The sequence below is a fragment of the Danio aesculapii genome, chromosome 3 (assembly GCF_903798145.1).
Source record: "Danio aesculapii chromosome 3, fDanAes4.1, whole genome shotgun sequence".
Lineage (NCBI taxonomy): Eukaryota > Metazoa > Chordata > Actinopteri > Cypriniformes > Danionidae > Danio > Danio aesculapii.
The window spans coordinates 16,652,787-16,672,005 of NC_079437.1; the positions used below are offsets into that span (position 1 = coordinate 16,652,787).

Below are 19,219 nucleotides of genomic sequence, written 5' to 3' on the forward strand. Positions count from 1 at the left end.
ACTTGAATCCAATAGAAAATACAAAATAAAGATCAGTTTGGTTAGACAGACAAAACAGAACTATCAATATTTTTACACACTGTTGAGGTTTGTGAAAAAAAAAAAATCACTCCTGAGCAGTACATGTGGCTTCATTCTCCATATGAGAGGCATCTTTAAGCTGCCGTCATTAAAAAAATGTTTTTTATATAAAGTATTAAATAAGTTTCAGTAGTTCAGTGTTTTCACCTTGTGTCATTTCATTGTTATTACACAACTCTTTTTCCAGATTTATTTTTTGTTTTATTTTTAGGTTTGTATTGTTTGGGTTTTTACCAAAATCTGGTTCAATCCCATATTAACAGCTCTTTTAGAAATATTATTCGCTGGAAAAAACATGACGTGTTCAATCCCCCACTGTATTTGTTACACATGTTGTTACAATTTAATCATTTGCTTTTAATTTCCAATGATTGTTCATTAAACTACCAAACGCAAATTCACTTTGGGTGTGTGATGTTGGTTGTAGGATTTTATGGTTGCCTTAATTGTGGTAATAAATAACTTGATAGTTTATCATGTTCGCAACATTTAAATGTAGCAATATTTTATTATTGAATAGAACACAGATGTTTGTTTGTTTTTGTCTCTGCAGGATCTTGTCTAGTTTTCTGGTGGGCTTGTTCAACCTGTATGAAGATTTATACTTCACATACTTGGAGATCAACCCTCTAGGTAAGCTGCCAAATGTATTTTCACTGTTTAAAAAAGCACTTTATCTATGAAGCCTGTTCTATTTGATTGTGTCTGTGTTAATTCTTCAGTAAATTCCTCACAGAATTAAACCAAATGCTGGTTTAGTTAAGGTTTTCTTTAGCTAAAGTAAAGTGTACAAACTTTATATAATCTAACTGTACTATGCATTTTCTAGCCTTGAAAATAGCTATAAAAGCTGTCATGGAGTTAAACACAAGCAAGCAAACAAACAGACAAACGTATCACTGTTGATTCATTGTAGGGAGACCAAAAACTAACTACTTCCAGTTCTTTTCAAGGCCGTAAGAGTCCAATATTTCCCAAATGATTTTTGACAGAGCAAGGATTTTTTTACATTATTTCCTATTCTATTTTATCTTCCAGAGAAAGTCTTGTGTGTTTTATTTTGGCTTTAATTAAAGCATTTTTTAACCATTTTAAGGTCAATATTATTAGCCCCTTTAAGCAATATATATTTTTAAATTGCCTACAGAACAAACCATTTTTCAGTGACTTGCCTAATAACCCTAGCCTGCCAATTAACCAAGTTAAGCCTTTAAATGTCATCTTTAAGCTGAATACTAGCATCTAGTAAAATATTATTTACTGTCATCATGGCAAAGATAAAAGAAATCAGTTATTATTATTATTATTATTATTATTATTAGGAATGAGTTATTAAAACTATTATGTGTTGAAAAAAACCTGCTCTCTGTTAAACAAAAATTGAGAAAATATACAAGGGGCTAATAATTCTGTCTTCAACTATGTATGGATGACTAAACAACAAATCATGTGTGAAAAATATTTGACTTGATTAGCTACTTGTTTTTACTGAAGAAGGAACTGACTTGTCCAACTTGGTTTCAATGAAACCTCACTGAATGTTTTGAGGACATGTTTAATTTGAGAAAATGAATGCGCTGGATTGCTAATTAATTAACATGGGATGCTGTTTGATGGTGACTCGGATGTTTTACAGGACATAAATTAATAATCCCCGTGTGCCCTACGGCATCTGTTCCTGTGTTGTGAACTCCGCTTCTAACTTCCTTTGATGTTCCTGTTTATTTTTGCTCCGTATGAAATCACATTTAGAATTAGAATCACTATTAGAAAGTTTTGTGTGCGCTCCATTCTCATAGAATTTCACATTTCAATGAAACAAAAAAAGTGCATCGTCATCCAGTGCAATGCATTACTCGGGAATCATATGCATCAAAAATTTTAATAACATGCCATCAACTCTGCAACAGTTCTAAATAAAGCACCGGTTAACTTTTAAATGAAGACTTCAGTGGAAAGTGCCTAAGGCAGGCAGAGAAAAAATGCAAAGTGAAATCAATTTGTGGCATTAAAACAAACCCTCTGTTCTCTCTATCAGTGGTCACGAAGGATGGTGTGTATGTTCTGGACATGGCTGCAAAAATCGATGCCACAGCAGATTATTTGTGCAAAGCCAAGTGGGGTGATGTGGAGTTTCCCCCTCCCTTCGGCAGAGAAGCTTATCCGGAGGTAAGAAATCCTGTCACGGTCTTTCCATACATTTCGACTAATGAATACTGCTTGATTCTGACCGTCTGAAGTATACTCTGTAGTATGCAATTTTTTTTTCTCAGTTAAAGTAGTTCCATGCAGGTTTTGCCCTGTGTTAACTTAATTTATATCACAGTTATTTCAAGGGCCTGTTGCACAAAACAAGTTGAACAAGCTCTGGTTTTGTCAACCCAAAGCTTACTCTGAGTTACCTAACCTAGTCTAAGGTGTTCTCTAATAACTGGTTTTAAATCAGAGATGTGATTAACTCTGGACTGTATCCGGCTGACACGTGCAGCAAACAGCCAATCACATGACACATGAGAGAGTCAGTTTATCGCGAAAGAGTCAGCAACTCGCTTCTCTGTTAAAAAAATGTCTTTATTATAATTAAATGCATTTACAAGGCAGAAGCACTTCTGATGCAGCAAAGGCATCTAAAAGGAAATGCTGTTATATCAGTGCAAACCAATCAACTTGTTTTATTAATGTAGGTTAACAAAAGGTTTATATATTAAAGCAAATGTGTATGTATGAATATTTAAATCTCAATTTTATTTTAAAGCTTAACTGAAAATTTGAAACTATTTGAATCTATAATATTGAAATATAAATAATTATAATTCATTTGCCGGCAGCTAGCTCTCTGCAACTCTCACATGGTTGCCCACTGAAGCTAAGCAGGGCTGCGCCCGGTCAGTACCGGGATGCGGCACCACATGGGAAAGCTAGGTTGCTGTTGGAAGTGGTGTTAGTGAGGTCAGCAGGGGGCGCTCGACCTGCTGTCTGTGTGGGACTTAATGCCCCAGTATATTGATGGGGACTCTATAGTGAATTGGTTCAGTTTGGGTGTGCGATTTCTAACCCAGAATAAAGTCAGCCCCAGAGCAGATTAACCATGTAGCATCAGCAGGGTATTCATGGGGTCTTAAAAAGGCTTAAAATGTCTTAAATTTCAAAAACAAAATTAGTATCAGTATTGTTAGTTTTTAAGATATTGATAATCTTGTGTGCTCCAAAACACTTCTGCCTAAATGGATCAACTGCTTTAAGTCTACCCATACTAGTTTCTCATCAAATCATAACCAATCAAATGCTCGTTAGTATCTGACATGCCCCACCCCCTTCAAGACATTCGTCATATGATGTGCTTGAGCTGAACCACTCTCACTGGCAGAGCTGTGATGTTTTTTTTTTTTTTTAAAGGTGAGGAGCTACACTGTTCCATTCTCCCTTCATGTTTTGGTTAAGATTGTCAAACATTGAATAAAAATGCACATTTCAAGGCTCTTCAAGTGACCTTTAAAAAGTCTTGAATTCACTGAAATGTTGTGTTGTAGGTCTTAAATCACTTTAAACAGGTCCTAAGTTTTCAATTGGGCCAATCACCGACATTCCATCTCAATAAAAGTTTATTTATTAACTTATTTACCGATATGGTTTAATTATCTTATTAACTTACAATAACATTTGTTTCATTGTTTTAACTAGGCCATTAGAAAAAATCCTTAGCGTTTAGCCTTGTGTAAGTCTGAAATTTGATTCATAATGGTCTTAAATGGTGACCACAACCTTCTTGAGCCTGAAAACTCTGTTTACTCAAGAAGTTGCATGCAAATTTACCTGGGTAAAAACCCATTCTGACATTGTGCAACAGAGGTCTTTCAAACCTACAACAATAAAGGAACAAAACACAAAAGCACTGACTACGAAAGTAAGCAGTTGAATGCAAATGTGTTTCCTTTTTTTAGTTGTGTATGCAAACACATTCTGTTTATGGCACTCGCTCTCCCATACAAACACAAACCCAAAGAGATCTACACACAGACATAGGGAAGTGTTGCCAGTGCTGCCCTAATCTTTCTAAATAAAACGTTGGAAGATGTCATTACAGTGAGGTAGCAGCATTACTGTTCTTGAAGCAGTTTAACTTAGGCCCTTCCCCTTACCCCTACCCAGAGTGTTTACGTGAAGTGCTAGGGGTGTCCCACTGGGGTGTATGCACAGCTAGCATTTTTCAGACAATGATAAACTTCCAGTGAAAAGTTTCTGTGACCATTTAAAATTTTATAAGACTCCTTTTACAGCATCGACGTTGTAATGTAGTTACAATACATTCAGGTAAATAAACTTCGGCTTAGATTTATTTATTTAAGCATAAAACGAGATAATAGACCGTGTAACTGCTAGCGCCATCTGTACCTGCAGGCTGAAGCCGTCGGGTGGGCTGGTTGAAAAGTCTGTGTGCATATAGCCCATTCGCTTTAGCTTGAAGGCGTAGGGCCAAGGAGAAGGCCTAGATAGCCCTTGAAACTGAGATTTTTTTTTTTCACTTTGACACTCGCCGCTTTCGGTGTGAACACACAGTTAGAAAGAAGTGCATAAATAGTTTTCATACAACACAAGAATGAACCCTACAAATGTCTTAAAATAAAAATGTAGCGTTGGTAGACATAATATAATAAGAATAATTGACTCCAGGTGATGCAGTGGTGCAGTAGGTAGTGCCGTCGCCTCACAGCAAGAAGGTCGCTGGTTCGAGCCTCAGCTGGGTCAGTTGGCGTTTCTGTGTGGAGTTGGCATTTTCTCCCTGCATTCGCGTGGGTTTCCTCCAGGCGTTCTGGTTTCCCCTCACAGTCCAAAGGCTTGCAGTACAGGTTAGAGGCTAAATTGTCCGTAGTGTATGAGTGTGTATGGATGTTTCCCAGAGATGGGTTGCAGCTGGAAGGACATCCGCTGCGTGAAACATGTGCTGGATAAGTTGGCGGTTCATTCCGCTGTAGCGACCCCGGAATAATAAAGGGACTAAGCCGAAAAGAAAATAAATGAATGAATGAATGAATGAATGATTAATTGACTCCAACCTGTTGGATTATTAGGAAAAGAAAAACACTGTTTCCCCTTCTCACACCTCGTGCGTGTGTGTGTGTGTGTGTATTATTTGCAAATTATTCCTTGGCCTGTTGTCAATTATTCCTTATGTGGGTTGTGATTCAATGACAGATGCCATCTAAATATTAATTTATAGTTAATCTACAAGCCCAACATATAATAAAGAAATCTCTTGCCTTTGTCTCAGTTTTTGTCGATTCATCAGAGGAAGCTCGGGCTGTTCTGATTCCGCCGTGTTTGCTTACTTTCACTTCTCCTAAAGAATATGATTTAATAATTAATTATCAGTCATAAATCATTCATGGTGTTCAATCTCTCCACACAGAGGCAGCATTACAGTGTTCAGAATGAAAGAGAGTGTTTTAGAGCCTCTACAGTGTGTGTTTAGCCAGTATTTATCTGACAGAAAACTGGTTTAATTGGTCTAGCACACCGAAATACTATAGCTGTTATAACAGACTGGTTTAAGCTGGAATCAAATCAGAGTTGGTTTATTAATAAGCAACTTTAGGTCCAATGTTGTGCTTTCTGTCAGATGTGCTGCCGTAATTGGTTGTTGATCCATATGGGTTGGACGGGCAAGAGTGCTGGGTTCATTAAATAATTGGCCACCGCGCGGCCCACAAGCCATTTTATGATGATACTGTTTACTGCGTATGCACCGCAGAAGCTAATGAGTTTCTGCTTTGAAGAGTATTTGATTTGCCATTTGCCTGGTAGATCCAGTTTTGCTGAACTGATAGTTTCATATTTTAAGGTCCTGTGAAGTGCCTTGACATTTTTATTTGACATAATCTCAACTGAAACATGAAGAGAGGGTGGGACATAATGTAGCTCCTCCCCTTTTAAAACAGCCAATAGCATTTTGTTTTTATCATAGATTTGCCAGTGAGAGTGGTTGAGCTCAAGCACGTAATAAAAAGCAGATGTGAAGCATCTTGAAGGGGCGGGGGATACTAGAGAGCATTTGATTGGTCACGATTTAATGGGAAACTAAAATATTAGGTGACATGAAAAAAAAATTGATCCGTTGAGGCGGGAGTGACAAATGCAAGCTTTAGATGTTTATATCAGTATTATATTTTCTAAACAGGAATTTTGTCATGGTTTTGGATCACGCAAGCTTATAGATGTCCTAAAAATTCTATGAAATGTTTATACTAAAAGGCAGATTTCCTTTTTTTTTTTTTTTTTTTTTTTTTTTTTTTTTTTTTTTTACACAATCTTTCTGTAGGAGGCATACATAGCAGATCTGGATGCTAAAAGTGGCGCCAGTCTCAAGCTAACACTCCTGAACCCTCGCGGACGCATCTGGACTATGGTGGCAGGAGGCGGAGCTTCTGTTGTCTACAGGTACAGTTAGTCTAGTTTGCACATGATGCATGGATGAATCCTAATGTTAACAATTTTTAAAAAATCTTTGATCATCCTTAACTTACAGAAAAAAGTTGACTGAAATAAATTTTATTATTATAAATAAGCAAAAATAGATCATTTTGAAGACCCGTTAACAGGAGTTTCTAAAATGAAATCACAAATCTATCAATCTTTTACTCACCCTTCACTTTTTCCAAACTTGATTGAGTTTTTTACCATATTATTTTTATTTCTGTGAATGCTGGTCTGCAACAATAAAAAAAAAAATAGATAAAAATAATAAATATAATATTTTTCCGTTAAACAGGAAGAAACTCCAAAAGGTTTTAAAGTATTTGAGGTTCAAAGAAGCACTTTTATTTTTTATTTTTTATTTATTTATTTATTTTTTAAATGTAGGCACATTTTACAATTCCCGTAGAGATAAACAGTTGAGTGGTTTTTTTTTTTTGTTTTGTTGTTTTTTCCTTCATTTTTGAGTCCATTCAGCCGATCTCTGGGTCTGGCGGGAGCACTTTTAGCTTAGCATTAATCATTGAATCGGATTAGACCATTAGCATCTCGCTCAATAATAACTATATATGTAATATGATTGTAATATAAATTTTCAATGTCTAGTTATTTTTCATTCAGCCTGTAAAGGACATCTAATTATATGTAGGGTGCTTTATATATGTTTATATGGATCTAGGCGTACATGATTAGTTGTGGTATTAGTTGTTCTTGATTTTTTTTTTAATACATTTAGAATAAATTGTGGTATTAAAGTTTTGATGAATCATGATTTTTTTTTTGTGTGTGTGTGCGTGTATGTAAAAAAGTCTGCGCATTTCACACACAAGTTTGTGCATATGCTTGAGACCCATCCTCTTCTCTCTGTCAGTAAATTTTGTTGATCCAAACCTGAATTTCTTTTTTCTTCTGCAAAACACAAGAGATACCTGGAGAATTACTTTGTCTATGAGATACAAAATAATGCAGTCCAAAACTTTGGATTATGGAGCCAGATCGGTCTCAAAAATAATATTTACAAAATAAAGTTCATAAATGGACAGCACAATTCACATTTACAAAATCTAATTCATAAATACAGCACGCAATTTGTGGATTCAGAAGCAAAAATTATGAATATTTTCGGCAACTGGATTTGTGTATATTATAATTCATGTTTTGAATTTAGGAATTGGATTTGTGTATTTTTGAATTGTTTTGAATTTACAAAATGGATTTGTGCATTTATGAATCGTGTTTTGTACTTTATTAATTGGTTTTGTGTATTAAAGTATTGTCTTGAACTTACAAGTTGGATTTTGTAAATGTGACTTGTGTTGCAGATGTATGAATAATGTTTTGTAGTTGTATTTTTCTGAGAATGATCTGACTCCATATTAAACTTTATTGGTTTAAAAAAATAATAAATAAAAAACTAAACTGTCTCCACAAATCATCTTTTGTGGTCCAAAAGTGAAATCATATAGACTTGGAATTGCATGAGTTTTCATTTCGAAAGAGTAGCTTTTAAAGAGTCTGAAGGAAAATGCTGGTATAATAAGCTGAATTCTTGTGCCTCATGTGCTGAGAGATGAAGCAGATACCTGTATGAGCCTTCCGAGAGCTAAATAACATTACCCATCCATGCTTGATTTATCTGGAGGTTTATCTCTCTCCCCTGCATCTGTCCTTCTGTCTGGATGGAGGAATGAGATGGAGCGAGAGACAGCGCTGGGAGACTAATTAGGATGCGCATGTGCTTTTCCTCTGAGAGAAAAGCAGACCATTAAGAAACCAAATGCGCTCTTCTCTAATGCACACAAACAAACAAACAAATAATTTTTTTTAGATTCGCTGAATAACTTATTTGGGCCTGTTTCAGCTCTAATGTTGGAAATAGGATCTGAGTCAGTGTCATGCGTTTATATTGCTTGTCTGTCTACTTGCAGGTATTTTAAAACATTGATTTATTTATTTTTTTCTCTCATAGTGACACAATCTGTGATCTGGGTGGAGTTAATGAACTGGCCAATTACGGCGAGTATTCAGGAGCTCCAAGTGAGCAACAAACATATGATTACGCCAAGACCATCCTCTCCCTGATGACCCGCGAGAAACACCCTGATGGTACGTAAGGTTATTTTAGTGAATGGCAACTATTGGTCAAAAAACATTTTCTTTGACATAAAAGAAACTATTCACAGTAAATGGAAAACTAAATGAAACAGTCACAGAAAAACTGACTGAAATAAAATAATATTATTATAAATAATAATAAACAAAATTAATATAATATTGAAGACACATAAACAGTAGTTCTTAAAATTAAATCACAAATCAGTCATCATTTACTCACCCTCCACTGGTTCCAAACATGAGCTTTTTTTTTTAATTTCTTCTATAATGTTTTTATTTCTGGGAATACGCTCTTAAATAATTTAGATGTATTTCAGGTTCAAAGAATGCTTCACTTTTTTTTCTTTTTTTTAATATTTATTTATTATTATTATTTTTAAGTAGGCACATTTTACAATTAAAACAGTTGTTTACCCATTTTTTTTTTTTTATTCTTTTTTTTTTTTTTTTTTTTTTATCAATTCAGCCAATCTCCATGTCTGACAAGAGCACTTATAGCTTAGCTTAGATCATTGAATCAGATTGGACTATTAGCATCATCGAAACCCAAAGAGTTTCATAATTTGGTAACACTTTACAATAAGGTTCGTTAGTTAATGCATTTATTATTATGAACTAATCATGAACAACACTTGTACAGCATTTAGTAATCATAATTGGATGTTAATAATGCATTAGTAAATGTTCAAGTCCATGCTTGTTAACATTAGTTAATGCACCGTGAATTAACATGAACTAACTATGAACAACTGTATTTTCATTAACTAATGTTAACTAACATGAACAAATACTGTAGTAAATGTATTGCTCATTGTATGTTAATGTTAGTAAATGCATTAATTAACATTAACTAATGAACCTTATTGTAAAATGTGACCCATAATTTTCCTGTAGTTACACTGTGTATGACTAAACTAATGGGATTTGTGTATTTTTAAATTGTGTTTTGAACTCACTCATGGAATTTGTGTATTTTTGAAAATTTATTAATTGGATTTGTGTATTTTTGAATCGTGTTTTGAATTGGATTTGTGTATTTTTGAAAAAAAAAATTTATTTATTTTTTCTTTTTTTTTCTTTTTTGAAATTTTTAATTGGATTTGTGTATTTTCTTATTTTTATCATTGTTTTGAGTTTTTATTTATTTTTTTTTATTTTTATTTTTTTATTTTTTTTATCGTATTTTGAATTATTTAATTACAAAATCTAACTGTCACAGGACAAACTGATTGAAATAAAATAATAAAAAGCAAAAATAAATAAAGATTTTTGAAGATATGCTAATGGTAGTTTTATAAAATTAAATCGCACATGAACGTTTTACTGGACAATTCTTGACAAATCTAGAGAACCAATAATAACTTTAAAGTTGTCTTTTTTTTTTTTGTAGAGCTGAAGGTTAAAGGAGGCCATGATCATTTTGTCTAGCATGTGCTAAATGTTAGCTAAAACATACCTGATTTTCATGTAGAATAATGAGCCCCTAAATGAACCATCCTGCATATACTGTATGTTGTATCTGCAGTTTCCTAATCCACCACTGTTGATCTTTTACAGGTAAAGTCCTGATCATTGGAGGCAGCATCGCCAACTTCACTAACGTTGCAGCAACATTCAAGGTTTGTACAGTAAATACACACTCATTTGTGCTTTTCTGTTAGCATTAGCTGTATTGCGACATGCATCCATTATGTGTTTGTTTGATCATTTTTGTGTGTATCAGGGTATCGTCAGGGCTTTCAAAGATTATCAGGACCCTCTGAAAGAGCATGAAGTCACTATATTTGTTCGTCGTGGTGGACCAAACTACCAGGAAGGTTTACGAGTGATGGGTGAAGTTGGTATGTTTGTTCATATGCACAAATAAAAAGGGTCAATACTTGATCTTATTTTAATGGTGTGCGTGCGCGCGTGTGTGTGTAGGAAAGACCACCGGTATCCCTATTCATGTTTTTGGCACTGAGACGCACATGACTGCTATTGTCGGGATGGCACTGGGTCATCGTCCAATCGCCACACAGCCTCGTGGCGCTGCCCACACCGCTAACTTCCTTCTCAATGCTAGCGGTGGGACCACGGTGAGTGATTGTGCGTGCGTGCGCGTGCGCTGTCTTCTTTTTCTGTGAATACGCTTTCAGTCTTGATAATCTGAAGGATTCTTTAATAATGTTTTTAATAGAGGACCTATTTTGCTCTGATTTTGTCAAAAATACCAGACAAATTGGAAATATTATTGAAATATAAATGACAATTTAAAATATGGAATATAGTTTTTATTTTTTTATTTTTATTAAATAGTTAATTAATAAATGCATTTTTAAATAAATTTTTATTTATGTATTACTGTAATTGAATTTTCAGCATCATTATTCAGTCTTCAGTGTCATATAATCCTTCAAAAGACATTATTATATGCAGATTAGTTGTTCTGAGTAATAGTTATTGATACTCAATCATAAATGATAAGTGTTGAAAACTGTTTTTTTGCTTCATAAATGTGTGGAAATGGTGCAAGATTTTATTTTGTAGGATTTTTTGATGAAGAGAAAGTTCAAAATTATAGAATTTAGTTTAAATATCTTGTAATCACTCTTGAATAATTTAATGTGTACTTGATAAATAAAATTGAGTACCATTTAGTACCATGGGTACTTTAGAAGGTACTGAATTCAGGGGTGGATTTAGTGATTTGGGGGCCCTTAGCAATTCCAAAAGTTCCAAAATTCCAAAGCTCCAAAAGTTCTAAAATGCACCTTTTGTACTTTAATTTATTTTTGTTTATTTTGCTGTTTTTTTTTTTGTTGTTTTTTTTCTTACACCACTCGGCCTCCTTTTCTAATCCATCTTAATTTTAATGCAAAATAATAATCACAACATATAAAGCATCGTGTGACATCTAAAACTTTTAAAATGATTTTTCTTAAAATGAACTCACAACTAACAATAATAAATTAACTATTACATTTTAAAACTAATCTTTACTTATTTGACTGCTGGACTGGTCCATGATTGAGGGTGGGGGACACATTTGTGCAGATTTGCAAATTTTTAGACCCTCACCTCACAAAATACCATAGAAAACAATATTAATTATCATTTATAGGTATACTTCTAGTAGGGTTGGGTCGATAGACGATGTCATCGTCCATCGTCAATGGCTGATAAACATCACGATGCTGAGCCGGCATCGCGATCCTCTGCCCCGCCCCCCGTCGCAGCAGCAACCAAATCATGAAAAACACACACAGCTCTGTTTACACTAATGTCTTCATTTTAAAATGGCGTTTTAGAACGAAAACAATCCACGTCCACACTGGTGTTTCACCTAGCAATTCTAAAAAGCCATCCGTCCACACTACAAGGCTGTAAACGCACATCACGTGACCACACACACACACAAACACTCATGTCATGCGCTACAGTGTAGGCTATGTGCGCATCTGACTCTGAGCTCCAGCAGTCAGCCCAGAGAGCAGTGCACGTCAAACAGTTTATCAAGGATGTACCGCTAGATCGAGTCTCACTATAGTTGTTAAAGGTGATATTTAATCAATCTTGTCTCTATCAAATGACTCTTGTCTTTTTGAATCTATCAGGTAACGTGTCACAGCGTCAGTACACTGCTTCAATCTTTCGCTTTCACGCATGTACCAAGTTTGTTGACGCCATTATAACGACACAGATCACTCTGCCTGTTCATGCCAGACTCCCGCGGAAAAAGTGATTGACCGGTAGTAATTTGTGTGTAACTTATCTTTATTTATTTATGATTTGGTTATGGGTAAAACAAAGACCATGCGGGTCAGGTACAGTTAAAACTGTAGGCTACAAATAATTAATTCGTTAATAGTTCATAAATTATTCATAAATAATGAATTCACATTAAACCTTGTACAATGCCAAATTGGTCGACATCGTCCAACCATAACTTCTAGGTATTTATTTGGGGGTCCTCAGATTTAATGGGGCCCTAAACGGCTGCATAACTTGCTTATTGGTTAAATCTGCCCCTAACTGCATTAGTTACAGCACTTTTATAAATAATACAACAGTTTATCATTGAGAATACTAATAATGGGGTTACACTTTACAATAAGATTTCATTAGTTCATGGTAGTTAAAGGTGCTCTATGTACGTTTTTGATTCTTCTAAAGCATAAAAACACCATAATAAGTTTGCAGATATTTAAGAAACATTCTAAATGAACATTCTTGTTTATCTGAAAAACAATGCTAGTCAACAATACATTTAGTCAGCAAGGCTCTGAGTATGAGTCCGCGACCAAAATGCAACCTCCGGTGGACAGTAGCAGACTCCGAAATGAGACGCAGATTCAGAGTTCCACATGAGGTGATTAATTAACAAACAATATAAATAATATGAACATAAACTTTAAGTGAGCAGGTTATTCTGAATAAAGCACATGAGGTGTACCTGAGGTGAACATTGTCATTTTATACTGTTGTTCAGCTGCAAGAAAAAAAGCCGTTTTTGAAATATAAATTTCTTGTCATGGTTATTTAGAACTCGACTTAAATCAGCCTTTAGGCTCGACAGTCAGGCTCGCTCCTGTTGATGTCAATCTGGCAACCTGCGCTTGCCTATGTTTTGAACCAGGGGTACTATACCTAGTTCAAGCAGTATGTGTCAAACTTGCATACTGCACCTTTAATGTATTTACTAACATGAACTCATTATGATCAATACTTGTGCAACATTAACATAATGCGTTAGTAAATGTTTAACTAACATCCAAAATCATTAGTTAATGCATGGCGAGTTAACATAAAATTAATGATGTTATTTCCATTAGCTAACATTAACGAATATGAATAAATACTGTAATGTATTGTTTGTTCATGTCAGTAAATACATTATCTAATGCAACCTTATTGTAAAGTGTTACCAATAATGACTTTTTCAGCATCAGATCATTAAATCAGAATGATTTATGAAGGATCCTGTGACACCTAAAGACTGAAAAATCATTCAACTTTTGACCAGTAGTGTATATTTGAAACCATCTCATAGCATGCATTTAGTTGATTCAGGCTTGTTTAGTTGAAACAAGTTGTGTTTCTTATTGTTGAGTCTTCACTGTTTTAGGAGCTGATCTGCCGCTTTTGCCAATCTATAAAGAGTGAAAGTCATATCCTGATTAATAAACAATACACTTGACATCTCTTTCTCACTACTCCCCTGCTCACAGACTCCTGCCTCCTCCAGATCAGCCTCTTTCTCTGAGGTCCGAACTGGAGCAGAATCTTCATCAGGCAAAAAGAGTCGTGCTGGACTTCCTCCAGGTTACTGACACTATACACACTCGCAACCAAACACACAGTGATGATAATCACAGGAAACAAGCTAATCTCTAGTGTTTTTGCGCCCCCTACAGGCTGATGGTAGATTATATTGACTCAAATATTATTAAAAGATTAACTGGGGTTTTTTTGTCAATATTTTTTGTGTGTTTATACTTCCCTCTGATACTTGGGGCCGAACAATCAAAGTTGAAAATGAAGTGCTAATTATGTTTTATTATAATGCAATTAATAATAAAATATTATAAATGTATAAAATATACTGTTAAGAAAGTTTAAAAATATAATTGGGAAAACAGTAACAAATGCATAAAGATAATGCTATAGAGCACAACAGGGTAGACACTTCATAATGTATATAGAAGAATTTCATTTCTTCATTTAAACTATCAACATTTTTTCATATGACACATTCTCAATCATCAATTCAGTCCATAATTTAGGTGTAGGGCATTGAATGTCTTTCCAAAACTTAAGTATTATACGTGCTGCTGTAGTTATACCAACGATAAGGGAGAACTCCTCATTCATAGTATGTGGAACCTCAGTTTTATCACCTAAAAGACATATCCTTTGTGAGAGAGGAATATTAAATCCCTGGCATTCAACTTATTGTCTTTTCATTTTTGGTGTTAGTACCACACACAGGCTATCATTATTTTATCAGTAAGTTTTGCATCATGTATGCACAGTATGCATCTCACTTTAATTTAAAGTTCAATTTTTGCTATTAACAAACCATTAACTATGACTGACTTTTAGCTCAAACTCTTAATTCGCTGCCTCTTAGTAGTTATTAAGGTAGCAGTTATGTTTAGGTATTGGGTAGGAGTATGATTGTTACTTCAGAAGTACTAATAAAAAGCCAATATCTTAATAATAGGCAGGCAATTAGCCACTAGTTAATAGTGAGAATTGGTCCCTCCCTATGCTAAAGTGTTACCATATATCCCAGCATGCACATAAAAGCTGAAACAATCTGTCCTAATAAACGCTCAGACAATGTGATGTAATATTTTATTTCTTTTTATTTACCTTCTTTACAGCCAAAAGCACCACTTTGTTCAGTAACCACACCAAGTCTATAGTGTGGGGAATGCAGACGCGTGCAGTGCAGGGCATGCTGGACTTCGATTATGTTTGCTCACGCCAGGAGCCATCAGTAGCGGCCATGGTTTACCCCTTCACGTGAGTCTTGCACTTGCATTTAAAACTATTTGCTTAGGCTATGTTTATGCTCTTGCATTTAAGTCTTAAAGGTTTAGTTCAACAACAACAACAACAAAAAATAATTCTGTCATCCTTCGTTCATCTTCAGAAAACAAATTAAGATATTTTAGATGAAATCCTGGAGCTCTCTGATTTTCCATAAACAGCAAGAGTCCCAAGACTCAGTGGTTCTACTGTAAACATACGAAGCTCCAAGAATACTTGTGCCGCGAAAAAACGAATAAAAATGACACTGTTTGCTTAAATCTTCTGCCTGTTGCTCTATATAGTATGGATGTATGCGGTTTTTGGATGCAACTCAATTTTTTTTTTTTTTTCAAATACTATTTAGGGCAGATAGTTTATGAGTTGGGAAGCAGCATCGGTCACAGTATGTGAGCTGAGTAGTATGTTTAATTTCATAGTATTCAAAAAACAGTATATACAGTAGTATATGAAAAACATCCACGCGCATCCAGTAGATAATTTACCATACCATGATGCCACAGGAGAGAATTACTGAATGGTGTGAATCAACGCAACTGACGCGGGTCGGTCATGTGATTTAATGACAGCCTGGCAAATGTAGTACGTTAGAAGCCCATTCATGCTACTCATTGAGACCATTTAAATAAAAATTTATTTAATTTACTTTATAAGTAGTACCTGCATGAGTAGAATGCAATTTTACACACCGCTTATGTGTCCATGTACACTGAAACACAGTAGGGACGTCCCAAATTGCATACTTGTGCACTATTCATGCCATTTTTTACTATAAATAGAAAAGCGTAGTGCATTCACACTGAAATATTCTGGCTTTGCGTGGATGTCAGCAAAAGTTGTGAGATCTAAAATGAAAACGCACAAGTACAAACAGCCTGAAAAATATTTCTCCCCTGACTGACTGGATATGTTCAAAACTTGCATACTTTCATACTATGTGAAAAACAGTATGTGAGCCAAATAGTATGTGCAAATTCATAGTATTTGAAATGCGTCTAGAATCTGAGAAGTACAGAATAAACTTTTCCGACTTGTGCATCCAGTGAAGCTTTTAATATTCGTACTTAATTGCAGGGGTTCCCAAACTTTTTTAACCCACGACCCCCAAAATAACAATCCCGGTAACTCGCGGCCCCCACTATTTTCGAAGATGATCATAAACATACAAATGTTGCAGGCAGTGGCTCACACACACCAATAGGCCGATGTAAACGAGCATATTGACAACACAAAAGTTTATTTATTGATTTGTTTAATTAATATGAACCACATCTAATGAGACTGGTGGGCACAATGTTATCATCACAAGTCTTTTCTTGGTTTCATTTTGGAGATCGCCACTTGGAGATCCTCGTCGTGGCCTGTAATTATTTTGAATGTAATGTAGTGCCGTTTTGGAAAGTTTAGGCTGGTGACTAACGTAAACACCCAAGGGGTAGCAATCCAGTGAGAAAATAATAACTAAAAGGCTAATGGCTTTTTATTTGCATGTTGTATTTTTAATGTAACTATTTTTTTATCTTTTGTAGGTTATGGAAAAATATGGCAATTTTAATAGCTAATTAAAATATATTCGATTTTTGGAAATCACCATTGTCCTGCGACCACCCCACTTTGGGAACCACTAATAGGGCAGTGTATCTCAACCACATTCATGAAGGACCACCAGCACTGCATGGTTTGGATGTCTCCTTTGTCTGTCACACCCATTACAGGTCTTTCAGTCTCTGCTAATGAGCTTATAGTCTGAATCAGATGTGTTTAAGGAGACACGGATAATGTGCAGAGCTGATGGACATGGTTGAGAAACACTGAGGATACTTATCTAACAGTCTTGAAGAAAATTCAAATGTTGTACATGATTTCTGACGCAGCTACAGTCTGTCCAGAAGACATCCATTGCTTTGATTTTTAAGAGCTTTTCTCTTTGTGTGTGTTTGAATCAGTGGAGATCACAAGCAGAAGTTTTACTGGGGTCATAAGGAGATCCTGCTCCCTGTCTATAAGAACATGGCTGACGCAATGAAGAAGCATCCAGAAGTGGACGTGCTCATCAGTTTCGCCTCTCTCCGCTCTGCCTACGACAGCACCATAGAGACCATGCAGTACCCGCAGGTCTGAGATCAGCTGCAGATCATGCTGAATATTCATTTAACTGCACAGTGCAGGGAGTTTGACTTTATAAGCTCAATATGATTGATTGTTTTGATGTACAGATCCACACCATAGCCATCATAGCTGAGGGAATCCCGGAGGCTCTGACCCGCAAGATCATCAAAATGGCAGATGAGAAGGGAGTCACTATTATCGGTCCTGCAACGGTATGAGTCCACACTGCATTTCTGTTAGACAGGAACTGTTAGGTGATTTAATGGTAGATTTGGGCGCCCTCTACTGGCCCATGAGTGAGTGGTGAGACAGGAATGTCTTCAACCCATTAAAAAAATATGTTGTAGTTATTTTAAAATAATATAATACAATAACAGCAATGAGTAATGAGTAATTTCCTATAAATTTTAATATAATAAAAAAGATTTTAATAATAATAATTATTATTATCATTATTGATGTTGTTGTTGATATCATTATTATTATTATTATTATTATTATTTTATTTTTTATTTTTTTTAATTATTATTATCATTATCATCATGCATATAACATATAAGTAATAGTAGTAATTAATACAATACCTGAACATTTATTAGGTTTATAAAACCAATTTATTTGTAATTCTAGTTTTAAATATAAGTTTAAAACTTTTTAAAAAAAGTTTTAAATATAAAATATGAATTTATTGAAAAAACTGTATTCTACAGATTTTATTTATGAATATTTTTATACTGTGCTATTACTGCAGTGGTAGTAATAGAATTAGTAGTAATAAAATGATATTTATGTAACAATAGTATTATTATTATTATTATTATTATTATTATTATTGTTGTTGTTTGTGTTATTTGTAAAATTATTGTCATGCATATAAAATATTTGTAGTAATTAATGAAAATGCATTGTTTTTAAATACATTTTTTGTAATTATAGCATTTATGAATTATTATAGAATGTGTTATTCTTTTTTTAAAATGTAAAATATGGAACTATTGCAGAAACTTTATTCTGCAGTTTTATTATAAGTATTTTTTGTATTCTCGTACTATTATTGCAGTGGTAGTAATGGATCTAGAGTAATAATAAAATTATATTTCTTATTAATAATAATAACAATATTGTTATCATTATTTGTACTATTGTTATGCAAATATAAGTAATATTTGTAGTAATCAAGGAAAATGCATTACGTTTTAAAATAACATTTTATTTGTAATTATAGCATTTATGAATTATTATAAAATGTGTTTTATTAATTTAAAAATGTAAAATATGGAATTATTGAACTTAATTCTGCAGTTTTATTATAAGCATTTTATTTTTGTATTGTTGTACTGTTATTGCAGTGGTAGTAATGGATCAGAAGTAGTAATAAAATGATATTTGCTAATATTAATGATGATCATAATAATGAAAATAATAATAATATTATTATTAATATTTATTATTATTGTTAATTACTATTATTATTATTATTATTTGTTTACATTTTATTTGTAGTTATAGTTAAGTTATTATTTATTATTGTTAATTATTATTTTTATTATTGATATTAATATTGTTATGCATATAAAATATGTAATATAGCAAATAATGAAAATGCATTACGTCTTTAAATAATTTTATTTGTAATTATAGCATTATTAAATTATTATAAAATGTGCGTTTTATTGATTTTAAAATGTAATATAAGGAACTGTTGCAGAAACTTTATTCTACTGGTTCATTATACGTATTATTATTATTTTTTTTTTTGTATTTTAGTATTTACTATTATTGCAGTGGTAGTAATAAATCAGAAGTAGTAATAATAAAATTATATTTAATAATAATTATAATATTATTTGTATTATTATTATTTTTTATTGTTGTTGTTGTTATGCATATAAAATACTAAAAGTAA

General features: G+C 33.8%; 1 protein-coding gene across 1 annotated transcript in view; it reads left to right on the top strand.

Annotated features, from left to right (window-relative positions):
- Positions 1-19,219, top strand: part of aclya (ATP citrate lyase a) — a 61,255-nt gene that overhangs the window by 27,898 nt on the left and 14,138 nt on the right. The window contains exons 6-16 of the mRNA XM_056453265.1: positions 635-714; positions 2,120-2,250; positions 6,398-6,516; positions 8,522-8,658; positions 10,225-10,286; positions 10,391-10,508; positions 10,591-10,745; positions 13,878-13,971; positions 15,036-15,177; positions 17,151-17,319; positions 17,421-17,525. Of these exons, the coding sequence (XP_056309240.1) occupies positions 635-714; positions 2,120-2,250; positions 6,398-6,516; positions 8,522-8,658; positions 10,225-10,286; positions 10,391-10,508; positions 10,591-10,745; positions 13,878-13,971; positions 15,036-15,177; positions 17,151-17,319; positions 17,421-17,525 (1,312 nt within the window). The remainder of the gene's footprint in view (positions 1-634; positions 715-2,119; positions 2,251-6,397; positions 6,517-8,521; positions 8,659-10,224; positions 10,287-10,390; positions 10,509-10,590; positions 10,746-13,877; positions 13,972-15,035; positions 15,178-17,150; positions 17,320-17,420; positions 17,526-19,219) is intronic.